The sequence below is a fragment of the Pelodiscus sinensis genome, chromosome 24 (genome assembly GCF_049634645.1).
Source record: "Pelodiscus sinensis isolate JC-2024 chromosome 24, ASM4963464v1, whole genome shotgun sequence".
Taxonomy (NCBI): domain Eukaryota; kingdom Metazoa; phylum Chordata; order Testudines; family Trionychidae; genus Pelodiscus; species Pelodiscus sinensis.
Window position 1 is genome coordinate 13,703,036 of NC_134734.1, and position 22,761 is coordinate 13,725,796.

The 22,761-nt window shown below is 52.3% G+C and overlaps 1 protein-coding gene across 2 annotated transcripts in view; it reads left to right on the top strand.

Moving 5' to 3' along the window:
* The window catches only part of FCER1G (Fc epsilon receptor Ig), a 30,167-nt gene extending 14,776 nt beyond the window's left edge, over positions 1-15,391 (top strand). Inside the window, exons 2-5 of one of the 2 annotated variants that reach the window (XM_006115252.3) lie at positions 7,792-7,883; positions 8,813-8,860; positions 12,379-12,402; positions 13,366-15,391. In XM_006115252.3, coding sequence (XP_006115314.3) covers positions 7,792-7,883; positions 8,813-8,860; positions 12,379-12,402; positions 13,366-13,422 — 221 coding nt within the window. In that variant the 3' untranslated portion in view covers positions 13,423-15,391. The remainder of the gene's footprint in view (positions 1-7,791; positions 7,884-8,812; positions 8,861-12,378; positions 12,403-13,365) is intronic. The other variant, XM_075907110.1, reaches the window with a different exon arrangement.
* The last annotated feature ends 7,370 nt before the right edge of the window (positions 15,392-22,761 follow it).

Below are 22,761 nucleotides of genomic sequence, written 5' to 3' on the forward strand. Positions count from 1 at the left end.
CTGCGCCTGTGCCTGCTGTGTAGCCTCGGCAGCTGCCTCGTCCCACTCACTCACAGGGCTGATCCTGCTCTCGGGGGGAGGGCAGGGGGCCTGCCTCACCTCTTGCAGAGATGCTCCCCTGCCCAGCGCTGCACCCCCCTGCTTGCTGGCTCTGGCCCTGCTTCTGCATGGGTTTGCCGATGCTGACCCATGTAGGCAATCCCAGCCCTAGGTGGCCAAGTGGCTGGAGACACCCAGGTGCTCATGGTGGTGGCAATGTCCCTAGTGGCTCCCTTGGGGCTGGCAGTGGCCGTTTGTTCCCTGTTGCGTTACCTGGGAGTTTGGGGAGACTTCCAGGCAGCACCATGTTCCTGAATGTGATGTAACCGGCTGTCGCTGCTCTCTCTGCTGCTCCCCTTTGCAAGGATACCTCCCTCTCCCCACTCGGTCCCTCCCTACGTATCCCAAGGCAGCTGCTCAAGCAGTGCCACAGAGTCCCTGCCTGGGTACATGGGTGGGAACAAAAGTTTCACCTTCCTGAATATGGGCAGAGACCGAATCAAAAAGGCCCTGGCCCCAGGGAGCCAGTTTTGGTTACATTTCAGAGCCTGCTGCATATAATGCTCAGAGTAGACTCCCAGCACGGATAAGGGGGAAGGATGGTGCCACGGTTCAAACTGGGCTGCAGACAAGCACTAGAATCCTTCATATGTAGCGTTGTCCCAAATGCAGAGCCTCCTCTGGGACAAAACTCCCTTTGTCCTCAGCGGGGCCAAGATGCCCACTTTCCAAAGGTGCAGTGAGGCCTTGGGCCAGTGCCCCACCAGGCGATGCTGCAGAGGTGGGGTTGGGACCTGAAATCAGGAGTGTGACATTCCTCAGGGTACAGTGTGGATCGGTGAACAGCTGTGTCGCCTCCGTGTTCCGACCAGGGGTGCCATTTACACTGCTTCAGTGTGAGCGCACCCACTCCTGGTCTGCCCACACCCGCCTTCCAGATGAGTATGTTCCCGCCAGCTGAGTTTCATGACTGCTTCTAGCTCCCCACTCCTGAATTCTACTGCAGTGTGACACCAGCAAGTTCCTAGCCCCAGACGTGTGCCCGGAAATGTGTGCCTTGCACTGGCCAGCTCTTTCCTTCTGGACAAAACAAGCTCCTCGAAAGTCCATCATTTCATGAATAGAAAACAAGACGCACAAATCCTGTTATCTCAAATGGAGTTTCCCAAACACTTTGATCCAAGCACAGGCTGGTTTAGATAAAAGAATAAAACAAGTTCACTAACCACAGAAAGGTGGATTTTATGTGATTACAAGCAGGCCCACTGAACGGGGAGGTGGCAAAGGGAGCAATTGTCTGGGGACCCAGAGCTTCAGCAGTGGCGGCAGGCCAGAACCCCAAGCCTCTTTGAATTGCCGTGGGAGCACCATAGCACTGCTCCGCGCTGATCTGAGGGCCGGGGTGTTGGGTTTCACACCAATTTGCGTGGCACTGAAGGCTGAAAAGTAATCGGCGTAATGGCATTGTGCAAGAGGGTTTTTCTTGCGCAAGAAGGGGCAGTGTAGACAGCTCCTTCTGGTGCAAGAGCCTCTTTTGTAAGAATGGCGGCTCATTAGCTATGCAAAAGAGGCTCGGCGATATTCCATGCCTAGCCTCATTTGCATATTTCTGGCGCAAGAAGCTGCGAGTGTAGACATAGCCTGGACGTGCCTTGTGTGCAGAGCTGTGGTGGGCAAGGACTGGCTTGGATTAAAAGGGTCACTTGGGACACTTGCACTAGGCCCCCAACCACTGGAAAAAACCCTAAATCGAGTGGCGCTTTGACTTCGTCCGTCAGGTCTCAGTGCGACTTGCTCAAAGTGGCCCCGCTTCTCTCTGTCATGGCGGAAGGACAGCTGGGCCAAACATGAGCTGTGTGCGTGTGGGACGGATGACGGGAGCGAGCTGAACTGGGGGTCAGGATGAGTGGCAGCCAGCCTATACCAAGGGTAGCAGTGCGCTGAGCCTGGGGGGCACCAAGGAGTGGCCAGGAAGGTCCCAGGGTTGGTGCAGGAGGGAAAGGGGAGGGTGATGGGAGAGTGACGAGTCTTGGGGTATGGTGGGTGGGGGCAGCTGGGGGAGCTTGGGGTGGTGGGGTGCATGGTGGGAGTTTTGGGGGTTGGGTTGGTGAGATGCATGGTGGGGGTTGTGGCGGTGGGGTGCATTGTGGGAGTTTTGGGGGTTGGGTTAGTGAGATGCATGGTGGGGGTGTGGCGTTGGGTGCATGGTGGGAGTTTTGGGGGTTGAGGTAGTGGGTGTGTTTGGGGGTTGGAGTGGTGGAGTGCATCATGGGGGTTGGAGTGGTGGGGGTTCTGGGAGTTGGTTGTGGAGGTTGTGGGGGTTGGGGTGGTGGGATGAGATGTGGGAGTTGTGGGGGTTGGAGCAGGGAGATGCATGGTGGGGGCTGAGGTGCGGGGATGCATTGTGGGGGTTGGGGTGTTACAATGCATGGTGGGGGCTGGGGTGCGGGGATGCATTGTGGGGGTTGGGGTGTTGCGATGCATGGTGGGGGCTGGGGTGCGGGGATGCATTGTGGGGGTTGTGGGTGGTAATGGGAATGTTGGGGTAGGGAGTTGTGATGTGAGGGATGTGGGGCTGTGGCCTGTGGGGCTGAGGTGCTGAAGGTTGTGGGGATGGGGATTATATTAGGGATGTTGTTTCTTTATGTGGGCCTGAGCAGTGGAAGATCCTGGGCAGGCGGCTAGGGCTGTGGGAGATGTCTGTCCCTGGGTGGGCAGCTCGGGGAGCAGGGGGCTGGTGGGCGCAGGCAGAACTGGGTATGCTCACACCATGGCCCTGCGGGAGGAGGATACCAGCCAGGCATCGGTGCAAAGCAGAGAGCTGCGGAGGCTAAGGAGAGGCAGGGGATAGCTGGCTGGATGGACAGAATATTTGTCCCCTGCTTTGAGCCCTGCAGGCGTTGAACAGCTGCTTTATGAGCAGTGCCGAGCAGCCGTGGGTGCAGGAGCTAATTAACCACCAACACTAGCTGCCTTCACCGCAGTGTAAAGCCCCTGTGCTTGGGGCCCCGGTTCCCGCTGGTTTGTGCATGCTCCTTGCTCGGGCCCTGCTCTTGCTGTGGGGAGCAGACAGGATTTCCTGCTGCACCAGCCCTGGAGAAAGCCCCGGCAGACCTGTCCCACCCCCGGGACGCATGGCTCTGGCTATGGCACTGTGCGCTGGCCTCCCCTGGGAAAGGGCAGAGGGTCGGAGGGTTTTTAGACGTCAGTGAGGCCTGTTGCTGCTCAGGGCCTTAGGGGGGATCACACAGACAACACTCCGGCCGCCGCTGCTCCTTGTGGCTTCGTGACGCTCTTGACTAAAGCGCTCGAGACACGCTTCTGCCACAGGCGTGGTTTCCATTTCTGGCGTGGTTTTGGGGGGACTGCAATGAGTAGAGGGCCCCGGGAGCGGGACTGCTCATCTCACTATCACGAGACCAAGGTCCCAGCCTTCCTTTCTGTGCAGCTGGTTTCATAGTGTGGGGGTCCCTGTGTTCACACCAAGCACCTCGCCCACACTCGTCTGACTCACGGGGTGCTGCTGCGCCATGACGGGTGGGGGGAAGAGTCGGGTGCAGGGGGTGCGCTGTTGCCGTGGGCCCTTCCCTCATAACAACCTCTCCCCAGAGCTGGGCCCTGCCAAGACTTTTAAGGGACTTGGCAAAGGTGGGTGACTCAGATTTCCTGACCCAGTCACCCTCTAACAACTAGGCCGTATTGCATCCTGTACACTAATGTTTCCCCTCCCCCAACACACATACACACACGCACGCTCACTCTCTTTCTCACACACATACACACCCACGACCTCAGCTGGTGTTTTCACATGACCATGACTATGACCGTGGACTAGCATCTTGCAATCAGTGGCAGGTAATTGGGGAGCATCCCAGCTACTCAGGCACTGGCCTTTCACCTTCAGGCATGCTCCAGTCTCCAGCCAGCTCCTCTCTCAAGCTCTGCAGTGACTGTGGGTTCATCTGTTGCAAAAAACAAAACAAAACAAAAAACAAAAACAAACAAAAAGAAGCATTTTTCACTCCCCCTTGCTACCCTTACAATAGCTGGAAGACAGGGCCACAGCGACACAAGAGCGGCTCAGACGAAGAGCATCCCCTTGCAGTCACCCGCACTGAATTCCCATCATCCACCGAGGCAGGATTTGTGAGGGGCTGGCAGTTTCTGCACGGCCCTGTTCCTCTCCTTGCCTTTTCTTCCCCACCCCACCCTGTTCCCCTCACCTCCTGCTATCCCCCACCCCCACTGCAGGGAGCTCTGCCCCCACCTCGCTGCCTGGTGGTGGGAGGTGGGAGAGTTTGCTAACGGCCGCACCAAGTGGAGAAAGCAAAACACCCCCCCAGCTTACTGGCCTCATGAATAAATAACATTTCCTTATTCTGTTTTTCCACACTGTGCATGATTTTCAAGACATCTAACATGTCTCCCCACCCTTTAGTCATTTCTTTTCCACGCTGAAAAGTCCCCATCTTGAAAATCTCTCCTCCTATGGAAGCTGTCCCTAACCCCTAATCATTTCTGTTGCCCTTTCTGTACCTTTTCCAAATCCAATATCTCCTTTTTTAGATGGGGTGACCAGATCTGCACACAGTATTCAAAATGTGGGCATTTAATGACTTTACGTAGAGGCAATAAGGTATTTTGTCTTATTCTCTATATTCCTTTCCTAATGATACCCAATATTCTGTTAGCTTTTTAGTTTTTAGACTGCCACTGCACATAGAGCTGTTGTTTTTAGGGAACGATCCCCATTGATTCCAAGATCTCTCTCATGAGCTATTTTGTATTTAGAGTTAGGATTATATTTTCCCATGGGAATTACTTTGCACTTCTCAACACTGAATTCCATCTGCCCTTGTGTTGCCCAATCACCCAGTTTTGTGTTATCCCTTTGTATCTCTTTGCAGTCATCTTTGGATTAGTCCCTGTTCACCACCTTTTCAACAACATTTGTAAGTGTAACACAGTGATCCAAATGCAGATTCTTGCAGCACAACACTCCCCCTATTCTCCCCCCCCCCCATTTTTTAAGTGGAGTACCTGGCAATATTTCTATGATGATCTAACATCCTTCAGTTTCTGGAATGCCCACCAGCCTTTCGTTATTCTTAATCTCCCTGCCTTCCTCTGTTTCTAACAAACTCCCAGGCCCAAATACAAAGCTGCAAGCAGCTCAAATGCAATTGCATTTAAGAACTGCTCTGGAGTCAGGGCATGGGTTTTAAGCAGACCTCAAGTATGAAATCCAGGGGGTTCAAACTCGGGAGGGAGGGGCTACTGCACCACTAGTCCCCCATAAATGGTGCCCCTGCCCATGCCTAGCAATGGAACCTGCAGGTCCTTTAGGGCAGAGGTTCTCAAGCTTTGCTTTGAGCTCTCCCCCTCCCCCAACATGCTATAAAAACTCCATGGTCCAGCTGTGCCACGACAACCACTTTTTGGCACATAATAGCCAGGGCCTGCATTAATGAGTGGCAGGAAAGGCAATCGCCTGGAGTATCATGCCACAGAAGCACCGAACAGAGGTGCTGGGGGGTGCTGATGTACCCCCTGGCTTGCAATGGTTTCCATTAGTCAACAAAGCAAATAGAATGTTAGAAATCATTAAAAAAGGGATCGAGAATAAGGCAGAAAATATCTTATTGCCTCTGTATAAATCCTTGGTACCCCCACATCCTGAATACTGTGTACAAATGTGGTCACCTCATTTGCCAGATACTTTCACAAAAAATCCCAAACATAGTGAGGGAAATAATTGGTTGAGAGAAGAAAAAAAAACAACCTGGGGGCTGATCTTGTTGAGCAAAAAAACCCCAAAAAACCGGGACCCAAATTAAATAAAAAAAGGTCGCTGCGCCTTTAAATTCCTGCTCCCCCCGCCCCCCGGTATTTTTTTACCGGACGGAAGGAAAAGAACTGGATGCCTGGCAACCCTATCGCCTCATCACAAAAATGATTATATTGGCATTGGAAAAAGTTCAGAAAGGAGCGACAAAACTGATAAGGGGTTTGGCGCAGGTCCCATATGAAGGGAGATTAAAAAGACTTGGACTTTTCAGCTCAGAAAAGAGGAGACTAAGGGGGATATGATACAGATCTATAAAATCATGACTGGTGCGGAAAAAGTGAATAAGGAAAAATTATTTACTTATTCCCACAATATAAGAACTAGGGGTCACCAAATGAAATTAATAGGCAGCAGGTTTAAAACAAACCAAAGGAAGCTTTTCTTCACTCAGCGCACAGACAACATGTGGAACTCCTTGCCAGAGGATGTGGTGAAGGCTAGGACATTAACAGGGTTAAAAAAAGAGCTAGATAGATTCATGGAGGTTAGGCCCATCAATGTCTATTAGCCAGGATAGGAAGGAATGGTGTCCCTAGCCTCTGTTTCTCTGGAGCCGCGTGACAAGGGAGGGATCACGTGATGATTACCTGTTGTGTTCCCTCCCTCTGGGGCATCTGGTATTGGCCTCTATCGGCAGACAGGATACTGGGCTGGATGGACCTTTGGGCTAACCCAGTATGGCCGTTCATATGTTCATATATGTCAAGTCCTGAAGCTCCCAGACTGAAGAGGTTCAGCCTGTACTAGTTTGAAAGGCCCAGAAGAAGACAGTGTCTTAACTGATTATATGCAGGGTTACTGTTTGGTTCAATGCCTCTTAGCGTCCCCACTCTACTCTACGCATTGTTCTAGGCCCCGGCACCCAAAAACTAAATTGCTCTGTCTTTAGCTTTAGGGGTGGCTTGGGGCGCCAGGCTGCAGACCTGCATGACAGGGTCTTGGCCCTGGGCCCTATAGAAACTCAGGCCAGCTATGCCTGGCAGACACCCTGAAACCTGTTCACCCTTTGTTGAGAACTAGGACTCAAGAGAGTTCAGAGACGACAAGCGCATGCGCGCGCACACACACACACACACACATACACACCTGTTTATTATTTTTTCCATATTTCACCTGACTTTTGTACCATTCAAATGCACAAAAATAACGTGTGTTACTAGGAAAACAGAATACCTTGCAAGAGATAGATATAGTACAGTACATGCTGAACCTCTCTGGTTCAGCACCCTTGAGACCTGACTGGCGCCGAACTAGAGAATATCATATATATAGTTGCCCAGTGTCTGTGCGTCAGTAACGCTGACGTACACGGCCACGCCCCCTTCCCCGTGCTCCACGTTCGGCCAACCCCACAGCCCGCTTCCCTCTCCCCTTCCTCCGGCTCCCCATCCTCCCCTCCAGCTCCACAGCCCCCAACCCTCCCCAGCTCTGCTTACCACCCCCTTTCCGGCCAGCCCCGCCCCCTTCCCCTCCCTCTGTGGCGTGCTGCACCGCTCAGCTGAGCACAGGGACCTCAAACGGCCGCTTGCCACTGCTTGCTCCCCCGCCGGGGCCCGGCCTGACCGGAGGAAGACAGAGCCGTGGACTCTCCATCGCTTGGGACAGTCTGAACTGGGCTGGCCCAACGAGGAGCAGGCTCCAATGGCCAGGGTGGGAGGCAGAAGGGGCGAGCCCCTCGCCCAGGCCTTTCCCCGCCTAGAGGGCCTGGTGAGCTGCAGACCCTCGAGGCTGGTGTCTGCTCTGCACTCCAGCAAATGCCAGGGTTGCTGTGGCTCGTGCCACACCCTGGAATGCCCCTTCCGGCTGGGCTGGGTGGTGGTGGTGCAAACCCCTGGAACAGCAGCAGGAAGCCACATTCCCTCTCCCCCTACGGCGCACGCTCACGACACCTCTCCTCCCTGCAGAGGCGCTGGCCGAACCCGAGCTGTGCTACGTCCTGGATGCCATCCTGTTCATCTACGGCATCGTCCTCACAGTCCTCTACTGCCGCCTGAAGGTGAGGCTCCGGGGCCGCGCTCCCCTCCCTGCAGGCCTTCAGCTCCCGAAATGACCAGAAACGACCAGGGAAGTGGGGGCGGGGGTTGGGAGGCTCCATCTCTGCAGTGGTTCATGGGACCAGCGCCTCTTCCCGGTGAAGCGTGGGGCACATGGGCAGAGCAGTGCTGCAGGGAGAGCTGCACCCCCTGCCTTAGCAGAGCCGGGGTAGCCGGCAGAACTGGTCTCGCATCAGCCAGCAGTGCTGGGCTCTTCTTTCAGCCAACGATCCGCGCTCCCCGGCCCCCCTTGCAACACGCTGGCCCATGGCCTCTCTGCCGGGGTTACCCCAATGCAGAGGAGCTCCCAGCTGGCACAGCTACGCCTCCCGCCCGTCAGCTGCTGGCACCAGGGGAAGGGGGAGGGCAGCGCAGAGGAAGTGGGTGGGGCAGACATGGGGATGGGTGAGTGACTGGCGCAGAAAACACGCCAGCAGCAGCAATACCCAGCAGAGGCAGGGGGGCATCTCTCCGCCCTCTGCCCTCCAGAGGGAAGGTTGGACCAATCGTTTGGGCTCTAGGAGGTGGGAGCGCTGGGGTTCATTCCAGGCTCTGCCGTAGGCGTATCTACGCCGTGGCTGGGAGCTCAGTTGCCGGATTTGCTCACATTTGGAAATGGCTGCGTAGCCGGGGTAGCACCTCAGGCCTGCACCTTCCAGAATACAAGCCCACTCAGACTCTGGATATGGACCTGGGTGGCTAGCCCGAGCTGCTGGGGCTACAATAGCAAGGGGTCCAGACTTCGCTCAGACAGTTTAGTGCAACCCCACGGCTGCTCTACAATGCGGTGGCCCTGGGTATTAGCACCCACCCTGCCAGCTGAAAATTTGACCTCCAAAACGTTTCAGGGGCTAGTTGCTCTCTAATTCTTGCTTTTCGTTTCCTTCTTCAGCTCCAGGTTCGAAAAGCACCCAAGGCTGACGTGACCGCAGGCTACGATGTACGTCCTTTCGGCTTCCTGGCACTTACTCCCTGGCCCGGGCCTTGTGGGGGTAGCAGACAGACACCTCTCATCATCTGCAGCATCTTTTGCTTTAGTCCGTGTCTCATGGCCCCTCAGTGCAACCCGGTCCAGAGCTGCTGGATGGCTTTGGTGGTGCTGCACAACCCAGCTCTCCTCTGGGGTGCACTGGGATCAGGGGGCTGTTTTGGATGTGCTGACAGGAGGGCCCTTACGCTGCACTGCAGGGAGGCCTGGTGCGATGTGGGAAGCAGTCCAGGGACCCAAACCCCAGTCCAGCTCTGCCGCTGATTTGCAGTTTGACCGCAGGCCTGTCAGTTCCCCGTCTCGCAATCATGTCACTGACCCGCCTTTGCAACGTCCTTTAGAGTCTGTGCCTGAAATATCGGGGCTGGGTCCTAGTGTGTCCCGCGGTTCTTGGCCCACTTGGCTGCTGGGCTCCGGAGCCCATCCCTCATTTGAGGGAGGTGGGGGTGTTTGTCTTCAGTGGGCTTATGCCCCCCTGTGCCCCTCAGCATTCAGATGGCTGGCACTTTTCACCAGCATTCAACGGGCACGCACATAAAGAGGCAGGAGCGATGCTGGAGAGGGAGAACCCTGCAGGGGTCCCTGTGCTGTGTTCCCACGCCAGCTGGGAGCCATCAAGGTGGGATCTGCCTCACTTCTAACTGGAGCAAGGTGTCGCGGACCCTGGAGTAGAAGCCTTTGAGCATTTTGCAAAGTCTCGTTTCCGTCCCTGTGGGCGGGTGAATGCAGGTCTCCGTGCCTGGTGCCCTCCAGCCCAGCCATTCCCCAGTCTCAGGCTGGAAGGGGTTTGTAAACGTTCAGTGAATTTGGCTCAAAGCCCTGGGTTGCACCCAGCAGCCCCTACGTGCCTCCAGGCAGGCCCTGCTCAGTGTGTCTCCCTCTCTTTAGAACAGGGGTGGGCAAGAGGGCCTCCGTGGGCCGGATCCAGCCTGCCAGGTGGGTTGACTCTGCCCGCGGAGGCCCTGCTGCTCTGCTGCCCCCAGGTCAATCAGGACCTGGGGGCAGGAGGAGCATGCGAAGTTTCCTCCACTCTGCCCCCGCCCTGCAAGGGGCGCATGACCCTTAGAAGCACCACACACTCCTGGCAAGGCGGGAGTAGACTTCACACGCTACCCCGCCCCCAAGCCCTGATGGGCAGAAGGGGGAGTGTGCGAAGTCTCCTCCCACCGCCAGGGGCATGGGCTCCTAAGGGGAACCTCTGGGGAAGGGCAAAGGTGCTTCCCCACCCTCAGACCAATCATGATCGATGGGTGGGGAAGCAGAGAAGTATCCTGGCCCCGCTTGAGGTCCCTTCCAGTGTGGCCCGGGGGCACTTAAAAAATTTCTGAAGTGGCCCCCGGCAAAAGATTATTTCCCACTCCTGCTGTAGAAGCATGGGGAGTTCCTTGAGAAATCCTGCCGGAGAGCTGGGATTCCGATCCCCTTCCCTGGAGAAGGATCTAAGCGTTTAGGGAAGCCACCAAGGGAATCCAAACATCCAGAGGCGTAGGTGCCCCTGGCTGCAAAATGAGCCCCTGCCTGATCGGGGAAGCCAGAGAGACTGTGGCAGAGGCGCAGTGCTGGCTGTTTGAGCTAAGAAGACAGCCCAGTCTAGACCTCACACAGCAATAGCCACCTTGTTATCTAGGTGGGAATAAACCACTGAGAACCGAAAAAGAGTCCTCCAGAAACAGGCTTGTAGAGAACACCACCTGTCAGACACAGCAGGTGGCCTTTGCATGCAATTATGAGTGCCCTGGGCAGGGTTCCCGCTAAATGTTCCCATCCATGTGCTGAATAAATTTTATTCTGCGCACCAAGGCATGTGTGGATGTGCGCCACCCATAGAAACACGTTCTGCTGGCCGTGGGCGCTGTCAGCTCTCTGCTCAGAAGCTCAGTGGCACTGGAATCTCTCCTGGGTAGCCTCCCCAGCCTTCAGCGTCCAGGGAACCCTGTCCCTGGTTCTAGTCTAGAGAATGCAGCGGTGGCTGGATTTCAGTGCAGTGCTTGGCACATCATGTGTTCATATCGTCCTTGGAAAGGTCAGGCAAACAGGCTTGGAGGTTACGCCGTCACAGGGGTTGAAAACTGGCTAAAGGGGTTAAAAAGGCAGATGACAGGCAGCAGTGGGCTGAGGGAGTGGCAGGGATCAGGGCTGGGCACTGACTCACTTAATACCTTTGTTAATGGTCTGGAGCCGTGTTTGTTAAACTTTTTAAAACCGAGGAACACCAAATAAAAATTTTTTTTATGAGGAACAAAAAGAAAAATGGGTTGGGGGTAAAGTTATTGAGCAAAGCCCCAGTACTGGGACGCATGTTGCTACAAAATGGGGAGGAGCTGTGAGCACATGGGAGGGCGGAGGGAAACCAGATCAGACAGGGGCAGCAGGACTAAGATGAAGGGGAAGGCAAGTCCTTCCGAAACGACCAGCCCGGCCCTGCCCCCATGCTGCCCTCAGCCCATCCCTCTTCAATGAGTCTCCCCTAGAGCTGTCTGGGATTCAGCCTTGCCAAGGCTGGGGCGGTGCCACCAGCTCTCTGGGGGCTGGGGAAGCTGGGGCCAGGTACCTCCAGCCTTGCTTCTCCCCGCATGCTCTGGCCAGGGCCGGGGAGGCTGGAGCTGCCTCCCCTTCTCCCTCCTGTGCTGGCGTGGGGAAAGGTTGTGGCCTGCCCTTACAGAGGGGTGCTACATGGCTCCCATGGAGTGCTGGGCGACAAGGGTGGGGTTCACCCGTTGCTCATGAGAGCAGACCTGGGCTGGGAGAAAATCAGCCGATGCTCAGAGTGAGGGAGAGAATGCAGCAAAGCTGCCCTGCAGAACGAAATGGGGGTGGCGCCAGCGAGAGGAGACTCACGCTGCTGTCGGGACACCGGTGCGGCTTTGAGCTGTGTCCACAGACACATCGCATCATGGGCCAGGAGAGGTGACACTCTCTTTCCCATCCCTGCAACCTGGCATTGTAGGCACCTTGGATCAGGGAGCTACTGGCAAAGGGGAATTCAGAGGAGCGGGGCCTGAAAGCATTAATGCCTGACTAAGGCTGGTCAAGTTCCCTCTGTCTAGTGTGGCTGGGGCAGGGGAAGAAACACCAGATGAAAAAAAAAAAAACCCGAGAGGAGGAGAACTCTGGGATGGGGCAGGGGGAAAGGGTAGAAGTGGAAGGAACTGGGATGAAATAAAAAACAAAACCAAACCCCTGTCCATCCAGGATAGTTCAGAATTTCCGCTTCTGAATCTGGCTAAAACCACAAGGCAGCTGCATAGAAAGGGAGGAAGGGAAGTTACTTTATTTTTCAAACTTCTAAGAGTTCCAGCTTTGGGCAGAGCTGGGGGTTCGTTTGTGTGGACAGGCCTTGTTCCACCCCCTCTTTCCCTCCACAAGTCTGTGTCACCACACCATGGGGGCAGGCGGAGGAAGAGCCTGTTTGGGTTGTTTTGCTTCTTGTTCCTTGTGACTCACCTTTCTTTCTCTTTCTCTTTGTGCAGCAGAAAGGAGAAGGGATCTACACAGTAAGTACCCAAACTTCCTCACCCGGCTTGCTGCCCCCGTGGAATAATTTGCATTGGGATTGGGGCCTTTCATCAGCCCCCAAGGTGTCAAGAAGATGCACTTGGGAGTTGCCTGGCACAGCCATATTCCAAATTCATTAATAGATGGGATTCAATGACCACACTGGTGTCTGCCAGAAAGTTATTTCCATCTGACAACGGTGGTAACAGCCCCGGCAGGACTGGTTTCAATCCATGTCCACATCACCAAACCACCGTTGGCACTAACTGGCCCCTTGCTGGCAGTCTCAGCACAAAGACCAAGGACTGAGCTGCCCGATCATGCCCAGAGGGGTTCCCTTCAAGGCAGGCGCGCTGCCAGAGGGAGAGACACCTGTTTTCTGGGTGACCAGTGAGCACCAGTCTTGGAGATGCCAACCTGGTCCCTCTCCCTAGCATGAAAATTCTGTGTTGGGTTACTTTGGGAAGGGTCCTGCAATGCCAAACACCTGCTCCAACTCTGCTGCTTTGCTCATACCCAGCAGCCCGTTTCTCGGTGGCTTTTGAATAAGGAAAGGGAGGTTTTTCTGGGCAGGGCCACCAACTAGCCCCTGCTCCATGCACCCGGTTCAGACGGGCACTAACGTCTTGCCAGGCCAGCAGGGGCGTGACGACGACAACGACTGATGTTCTACCTAGAGTGGAGCCTGCTTTGTTGGTGGGCTGGCGAATGAGGATGAGCACTGGGTCCACAAAGCAGGGAACACTCCTGGACTACATGGGACCCGGCCAGGCTTTTCCAGCTCTTGTCTGACCTGGAAGGAAAACTCATCCCGCCCCAGTCCTGGAGCTGGCGTTGGAGCCTCAGCTACCAGCTCTATCCTCTAGTCCCAGGCTCGATTCATTGGCATTGTTTCGGGAGTCCCATTCGGAACCCAAACCCTCATGCACAACACCGCTTTTGTCTCCTCTTCTTCCTCACAGGGGCTCAGCACTCGCAGCCAGGAGACCTACGAAACCCTCCAGCACAAGCCCAATTAGGAGCCCAGCTGGAACCTCTGCAGAAGGGGGTTGAAGGGGGAAGCAGGTGTTCCCCAAAGGTGATTTATACAAATTCCTCCCCAGCAAAGAAAAAGCTTCGCTGAAACCGTAGCCCCCACATGCTGAAATGCTGGAAGGGGTTGCGCCCCTGTTCCTCTGCATGGAAAACATCTGCCCTTAGTTGTCCATTGCTCTGAGACTCTGCAGGACCAGCCTTTCCTCTCCCGCCTCTCTCGTGTTTCCAGTGCTGAAGATGTCCTGTCCCTTGTGCCTGCACAGTGAGTCTCCGCTGTGACAACTGTGGGGTGCCATGCATGGTTCCCTCCAGCAGCGAAGCACTTTGTCTACACCCCCTCACCAAGAACTATAATGCAAACATCTCCCTGAGCAGCTCTTGGAAACCTCTGAGCCAATGGAGAATCAGGGAATTGTAGGACTGGAAGGGCTCTCGAGAGGTCATCTAGTCCAGCCCCCTGCACACATGGCAGGAATAAGGACCATCCCTGACAGGTGTCTGTCTAACCCGTTCTTAAAAATCTCAACCATCTTCTTAGACAATTTATTCCAGTGCTTAACTACCCTGACAGGAATTTATTCCCCTAACGTCCGGGCTAAACCATCCTTGCTGCAATTTAAGCCTATTGCTCCTTGTCCTATCCTTAGAGATTAAAGAACAAATTTTCTCCCTCCTCCGTGTACAAACCTTTTATGCACTTGAAAACTCTGATCACGTCCCCTCTCAGTCGTCTCCAGACGAAACATTTTTTGATCCTCCCTCATAGGTCAGGTATTCTACACATGTTAACATTTGTGTTGCTCTTCTCTGGACTTTCTCCAGTTTGTCCACCTCTTTCCTGAAATGCAGTGTCCAGAACTAGACACGATATTCCTGCTGAGTCCTAATTGGCCCGGAGTCTACTTCTCATGGCTAGCTCACAACATTCCCTGATAATGACTGTGCCCGTCGTGGGGAGCAGGGACTAGTCCCTTCTCTGTGCTGGAAAGTCACAGGCTTTAGTAGCGTGTTTTGGTTGCTTTGATCACTTTGCTTTGGTGCACAGAGGTGGCTCACACTGCAGTGTCTGACCTTCCACAGGCAGAGACTTAATAAGGTCCCTGTTCTATTGAGGAGAGATATTCACAGGAGGTTTGTCTGCCACATGGCCACTATTTTTCTGGCTTAGCTAGTGCTGCCACTTCACTGGCGGCTGCTGGTTTACCAGTAATGGAGAAGTAGGATTCACATTTCCCCTGAAGGACCTAGGGTCACCACTGACAGATAAGTCCAGGGGGCAGGCCCAGTAAAGCACCATGTTCGATATAAAGCATCCCATAAAGGCCTGCAAAAGAAAGACAGGCTACTGTTCTCAGAGCTTGCAGGTAAGTTGAAGAAGACCCCCTTTCAAATATTAGGAGTTCAAGTGCAACGTGATTTTGGGAGCCACCTAATTTGGGAGCCAACGTGATTTTGGGAGCAGGATGATGTTGGAATCCTACGTGTGAGTCACAACTAGAGTAAATGTGGGGAATTTGTGACACTGGATGGCAGCAGCAAACCATCGCCTGTGTCCTGGGCCACCAGACCAAAGCTTTTGTCCTTATAGTTGAATGCTGGTCACTTCCTCTCACTTCTTAACACACATGGGTCCCACACTTGGTTCTGGGCATCACTTCTGGAGCTCCTTTTGCCACTGGTCAGGCAACAGGCTCCAGAAATGCCAGGAAAAGGTGCCGATGCAAAGACAAAATGCAGAAGTGTACAGAAATGCTTAACCTTCTAGGAGCCTCTTTCTGCTGATGTATTCTCATAACAATAGACACCTATTTTTTATTGAGTTGAATGTTTAAAAAGTATATTCTGTAGCAAATACACCATGATACAGAAATTAAGACTTCCTAATATTTTGAATGTATATTTGTAACCCTATACTGGCTTGTATTTTTTTTTCATTAAAACTTGTATACAGAATATGGTGAGCATGTGCGCCTTTATTTAACCTCCTTGCTATGAAATCCCAGGATCTCTTAAGCTACATCTACACTGCACTGTTATTTCAGAATATGCTATTCCGGAATAGTTATTCTGAAATATCTTATTTTCAAATAGCATGTCTACACTGCAGGGAAGCCTCAAAATTAATTTGAGACAGGCTTCCCTAATGTAGACCTGCTATCTCAATTTAGAGCCCCAGGAGGAATAACTTAGAATGGCCCTGGTGAGGGGCTATTTGGAAATAGCAGCAGTGGAGCATCTACACAGGCCTTATTTCAAAAATAGCTATTTTGGAGTTATTTTGAAATTATTTCAAAATAATGGAATTGCTGTGTAGATGCTCGCATAGTTATTTTGGAATAACAGCTATCTTAGTAGCCAGATGATCTTGTGTTGCCATCTGGTTACAGTTTATAAGGCCTTGTCTACACTGGCTTTTTTTGTTGCCAAAAACTACCTTTTGTTGACAAAACAGTGAGAGCAACTTTTGTCAGGAAAAACACCCAGTTTTGGCAACAAGAAACTTCCACCCTGCAAGAGACTTTTGTCCCATTATTGTTGACAAAGAGCTGGTGTGAATTCTGCTGTTTGTCTTGTCGAAAGAACTGGCTTCTGCGAGTATCTCACAATGCCTGCCTTGATGGCTGTGCTGAGTGTTTTGTGATCTCTGCTACCCTGCAGACATGCAATCCTCCCCTCCCCTTTCAAAGCTCCAGGCAGTATCTGACAGCTGAGTGAGCTGCCCCATTTGGGGAACAAATGAAAAACAAATAATTGGAATGCTCCTGTTCTGCTGCTGCAGGGGGAGGGACAGGCTGCTGTGCTGCTTTGATATTTTTCAGCACGGAGAGCTCACAGAGCTACGAGGGAATCCCAAGAAGCACAGGGATCAGCTCTGCCTTCCCACAACACTGCATTGTGGGGTGCTTCCCCCAATTGTTTTCCTCTATCTGTCGGCAGGGGAGCTAGCAATGTGGCCATGACATGTTGACAATGGGAGGCAGAAAAAACGGGTTGACTGGTTTTCACTTTTGCTGGATTTGCATGTTGACAGCACTTTTGCCGCCCAACCTTCCCAGTGTAGACACAGCGTAAGTTAAGTTGGCTGAGCTTACGTGTGAGCAATTTGCCTCCAGGTAACACCTAGTTAGCGCAAGGAGTGGTGTTAGCGATGGAGTGGAGACACATCAGCATGCTGTTTTATAGCACTGTGCTGTAGGAGGTGGTAGTTTTGATGTGAGGTAACACCTGTACCTCTTCCTCAATATCCCAGCATATTAGAGAGGAAAAAGGCACAGGCTTCCAGCTGAGACATTGTGCAAACATCCTGGCCAGTTTTGGTTGGCAGTGTTTTTTGCATGAGTACCACTGTTAACACTAGTGTCCAGCACTGGGGTTCAGGCACAAACCTTCCCTTTCAGTGTGAAGGCTTGTGTGATGTTGTGGGGTCCTGTCTGCTCAGTAACCTGGGGTTCCCCTGAACTGTGATGTGTGATTCCCACTGACTCACCCTCATGTGTATTGGCCCAGTATGAGCAGATAACACTACTCTTTTCAGGGGGGAGAGACAAAGGAAGGGAGGCAGAGAAGAACACTTGGCTGGGGGGTAGGTCTGGGAGCAAGGCAGTTTCTGGCTGGGTTGCTGAGTGCTGAGGGTTGAGGGGGGTGATGGACCCCCTAACCCAACGGGTCTGAGGCATCCTGGCCCTGACTCCTATAACCACATCATGTCTATGCTGCGCTGTATCCTGGAGAAGCAATAAACTCTCTCTACTCTACTGGCTGGCGGAGACTGTTCTTGCTGCTACGGGGGTGCAGGATCGGGGGGAACCCCAATGTGCCGTCACAGCTTGTCAGCTATCGTATTACAGAAAAGAGTCAATTTCCAGCCCTTCTCTGTGGGAAGAAAACTCTCACCACAGAAGCTGAGGATGGGAGGAAAATTTTTCCTGAAAATCGTGAATTATGCACAGTCTCAGCCACAGGCACATTAGGGAGTTGCAAAATCCATGAATCATCCCATATAATTTAACGCCTCAGCTTCCCGGCAGCACCTAATCGCTCTACATTGATAGGGTTTCCCCTAAAAACTCTGACTTATGAAATGTAGCCATGGTGATTGTTTCTCTGATCCCCCATATTCCCATTAGAAAAATGTTACAGAAATCTTTCTACAGACTCTGGGGCTGTCCCGGGGCAACCCCCACACGCTCTTTCCACAGGATTAGGGGAAGAGTGGTAAGGTACAAAAGGAGATTTAAAGTGCAGATTCTCATACAAATTCTGCCCCATTGCATGTATGTGAAGGCGCTGGTTCCATGCGCAGCCCACCATAATGCTGGTGAGATATGAGAGGGGGACCTTCTGAGCCCTCTGAAACCCACCATGGGGCATCAGTGATGCTGAGGTCAAGCTGTACACCTCTGACAGGCCTGGCACTGATCCACCAGTAGGGACACACCCGTCTGAGTCTCACCAATGCCTCTTCCAGCCTCCAATAATAGAGAAATTCCAGGCAATTCCCCTCAGCTTCCCAGTTTTGCACCTCAGGCCTGGACCATCCTGTCCTGGTCAGAAGCCTGGCCAATGTAAGTTCACCACTCCCTTAGTAGGGCATGAACACTCTAGGTTTTGGAAACCGAGCAGAAAGTTCCCAAACATTTCAACCCAAACTCACTGTTTCAGGCCAAGTATAAAACACGTCAATGGGCTACAGAGAGAGAGAGAGAGAGAGAGAGAGAGAGAGAGATTTTGAGTGATTATCAGTCGCAAGCGCCGAGACCCAAGTTGGTTGCTTAAGAAATAGAAATGAAATGTGCCGGCGACATACTCAGCGGATTTGAATCTTGCAGTGCCCCACCTGACAAACAGGTATTTGTTCTTCAGTACAAAGACTGGACCCAGTTCAAAGTCTTTTTCTGCCCCCACTCTGAGTGCCTGTTCTGCAGCTCCTATTGGCTGGGAATTGCAGCCAATGGGAGCTGTGAGGATGGTGCCTGTAGGGGAAGGAAGCATGCAGAGCTGCCTGGTTACATAAGAATGGTCATACTGGGTCAGACCAAAAGTCCATCTAGTCCAGTATCCTCTCTTCCAACAGTGGCCAATACCAGATGCCCCAGAGGGAGGGAACACAATAGGTAATCATCACGTGATCCCTCTCCTGTCATCCATTTCCAGACAAACAAAGGATAGAGCCACCATTCCTACCCATCCTGGCTAATAGCCATTGATGGACCTAACTTTCATGAATTTATCTAGCTCTTTTTTGAACCTTGTTAAAGTCCTGGTCTTCACAACATCATCTGGCAAGGAGTTCCACAGGTTGACTATGCTGAGTGAAGAAAAACTTCCTTTGGTTTGTTTTAAACCTGCCTCCTATTAATTTCATTTGGTGACCCCTAGTTCTTATACTGTGGGAATAAGTCAAAAACTTTTCCTTATTCACTTTTTCCACACCAGTCATTATTTTATAGACCTCTATCATATCCCCCCTTAGTCTCCTCTTTTCTAAGATGAAGAGCCCAAGTCTTTTTAATCTCCCTTTATATGGGACCCATTCCAAACCCACATGAGGGACATGTTGCTGTTTCCAGAGAGTCTCCCCTGAGATGCTCAGATCCCTCACCCCCTGCTGTACTTCGATCCCCTGCCTCAGCCTGAGCCCCCTCCCACACCCAAACTCCTGCTGCTGCTACAGGGGAGAGGGGCATAATAGTCCAAGAATCCCTGCTGAGTGGTCCCAGAGGTCCCGGAAAGACACAGAATTTGTGACCTGCACCTCAAACCTATAGCCTTAGTGAGGATGTTGCTGTCTTGCTTTTATATTTTCTTCCAGCTTGCTGGGAAGATTGTCTCGGATAGCGAATGCTTTTCCTGGTGGGTGTTGACAAGCCATTACTGCTGTCTGGCTATGCCACTGTTACACCTGGAAGGCTGGCTATGGGTGTTCCCAACGTCGCAGCATCTTTCAGTAACCCGTAGGCGTGTCATAACCTCACATACAATGAGCGGGCCCATAATCCAACAGGCTATTAATGCTCAGCTGATCAGGACTTTTAAAATGCATATTTTGTGCAGAGCATCTCAGCATCCTATCATAGCGGTATGTATGGGGATTTCCAGGGTGCTACTCTGGTACCGAGCATCACTGTGTGATCGGTTGCTATGAGAACGCTCAGGATTTCTTGCCTTCTGTGCATTGCCAGCTCCAGTCTACCAATGTGGACATAGCGTTGGTTTCCTTGGGCCTTTCTGACACATCCCACATATGCAAATTGTTGCTATGACCAGTATCGTTTTAGGCTATTTTACCCACTGACCCAAATGACAGCAGAGTTCCCAGCTCTTATGGCTTTATCACCAGTTTTGTGATATGTTTAGCTTACAGCGCCACCTCCCAGTCTCATTCATGTGTTTTATGGGAAACTCTCCACTTTCGTTTTTTAATAAAGGAAGTTTTTAACCCTTATGACTGTGGAGAAAAAGCTTGAAAATGGGAACTGAGTTCAACAAGCAAGCTTAAAAAAAATAGAAGGCAAATAAAACGGACTCAGCATATATTATTTTTTAAGATCTCAAGAATGTTTTACAAAATCCTGACTCCTGATTTTTGAAGGCCAAGGTTGGCATTACTGGAGGTGAACTCCCCACGGGGCAAGATTAGCTGACCTGCTGCACATCTTGCATTTATCCGATCTAGGGCTTATCAGGTCCGATGCAGAGTTGCAAAATCATCAGTCTTCACTTCTGCATGGGCAGGTTCCAGTTCTTCCTGTCACCATGATATGGGCCTTAATCAGAGGGACAGGAAGAGAGGGAGGGGAGGAAGGAAGAGGGGGAGAGTCAGGGGATGATGGGAACTGACTCACTTCCCATGATGTTGGGTTTCCTCTGAAGAATTTGCTGTTTCTCACAGTTATACATGTAACCTGGGACAAGTACACACAACCCCTGTGCACCGGCAATACCCTTCTCACCCCCCACAAGCACAGAGTCTCAGTGCAGGAAAGAAACTTTTAATGAAAGGTGGGAAGTCACCCGACATGAATTCATTAAACTGCCCCGTGCATGATTCAGTAACACAAAGCTGCGTGCAAGACACCCAGCCCAGAGTGCGTGAGACAGTGACTTCCGCTTCATGTCCCTGAGTTCTACACCCCCAAAGCTCCTTTGCTGTGCTCCCTCACCACAACTGCTCCTCCCAGTGGTTATCCTTGGTCAGTGAGGACTCAGGGTTCAGCAATGCAGCAGTGTGAGTTCCCCTCGGGGGAGAAGACACCCTGCAGCCGCTGGTCTGCCCCGTCAGCCGCGCTGCTGGCTGCCCTGCACACAGTCCCCTCCTGCTGCCCTTTGCTCCCCTACTGCGACCTCGGCAGGTCATGGTCTTGAAGCTGACAGGGAGACGCCCCCCCGCCCAAAGAACTCCCAGTCGGAGAATGTGGCTAGGCAGCTTCCACTGACAACTGAGTTAGCTTGAAGGTCCAGCAGAGGTATGAGAGGCCAGCACTTCCTACAGCACTGTCCCAAGGCCCGGTCTGCACTCGGACCTTATACATAGGCAGGGGGTGAAGATTAGGCTGGGGGAGACATGCACCCTTCTGACCTCCCTCCCCCTGCACCACACCATGGAGAAGGAGGAGGGTGCATGTTCCTAGCCTACCTGGCCTTGAAGGAAGGGAGGGCAGCACGCAGCCTGAGCCTCCCCAGCCCCGCCCTTAGCATGCCTACATAAGAATATAAGAACGGCCATACTGGGTCAGACCAACGGTCCATCCAGCCCAGTACCCCTCCCTTATTTATTCTTGGATCTGGACTTTTAATACTCCAGTCATCTGAGGAAGTGGGCTGTGCCCACGAAAGCTCATGATACCAGCTACACGTTTTGTTAGTCTATAAAGGGCTACCAGCCCATTTGTTGTTTTTTTCTGTCACAGACTAACTCGGCTACCCCCTGAAGCTCATCTACATGTTTCGTTAGTCTTTAAGGTGCTACTAGACTATTGGTTGTTTTTTAAGTTTTTCCATTTAGGGTACGTCTAAACTACATGCCTCTGTCGGCAGAGGCATGTAGATTTGTTTGTTCAGCAAAGGTAAATGAAGCCGCGATTTAAATGATCGCGGCTTCATTTACATTTACATGGCTGCCGCGCTGAGCCGACAAACAGCTGATCAGCTGTTTGTCGGCTCGCCGCTAGTCTGGACGTTCCCCCTGTCGATATCAAAGCCCTTTGTCGGCAGCCCCGGTAAACCTCATTCCACGAGGAATAACGGGGCTGCCGACAAAGGGCTTTGATGTCGACGGGGGGAATGTCCAGACTAGCGGCGAGCCGACAAACAGCTGATCAGCTGTTTGTCGGCTCAGCGCGGCAGCCATGTAAATGTAAATGAAGCCGCGATCATTTAAATCGCGGCTTCATTTGCCTTTGCTGATCTGTCTAATCTACATGCCTCTGCCGACAGAGGCATGTAGTCTAGACACAGCCTTACAGACTAACTCGGCTACTCCTCTGAAGTAATTCATTGTTTTACTGTAAAGTGATTTTGCTTGGTCTGACGGTGGGTGGAATCTTTACATTAGATGTTTATCTCTGCATAGGAGATTTTCGTATTCCTGTTTTTCCTTATGTGTCTTCATATACAATAATCATATCATGCTCAGCTGTAAGCTACCTCTTTGTCCAGTTTTAGATTCACCTTTAAAGGCTTTTTTGTGATAATAAACTTTTAATTCTAGTTGTTTAATAAACTTCATATCTAATCTGGCAAGTACCCCATGTTCATGATCATAATAATGCACCACATATTAGATGAATTTAATAACAGGAACATGTTAGCAGGAAAAATTTCAAGACTTTGAAATAAGACTATAAAGACTGTAAATAACATCCCTAAACCATTATCACATAAATAGTAGCCCAGTGTCTGTGAGTCTGTAACGCCAAAATGCTGGCTGTTCCCTCTGGGCAGCCCGTGCTACATGCGGAGTGCGGGGCCCAAACGGCTGCTTGCTCTGCTTGCTCCCGCGTGGCGGCCCGGCTGAGCGGTGCAGAAGTCAGCCGAGTGCCACCGCGGGAGAGGAAGGGGGAAGGGGTGGTGACGCGCGGCATGACAGCGGCTCCAGGCCCCGCACCCTGGCTGTGAACATCATCGCCTTGCCCCCCTTCACCTCCTGCTGTGGTGCTCAGCTGACTTCTGTGCTGCTCAGCCAAGCCACCATGTGGAGCAAGTGGTGCAAGCAACAGTTTGGGCTCCGCGCTCCCCATGCAGCACGGGGAGTGCGAAGCCAAACAGCTGTTTGGGCTCTGTGGTCCCCCAAGTGAGAGGCAGGAGGGGGAGGAGAAGAGAAA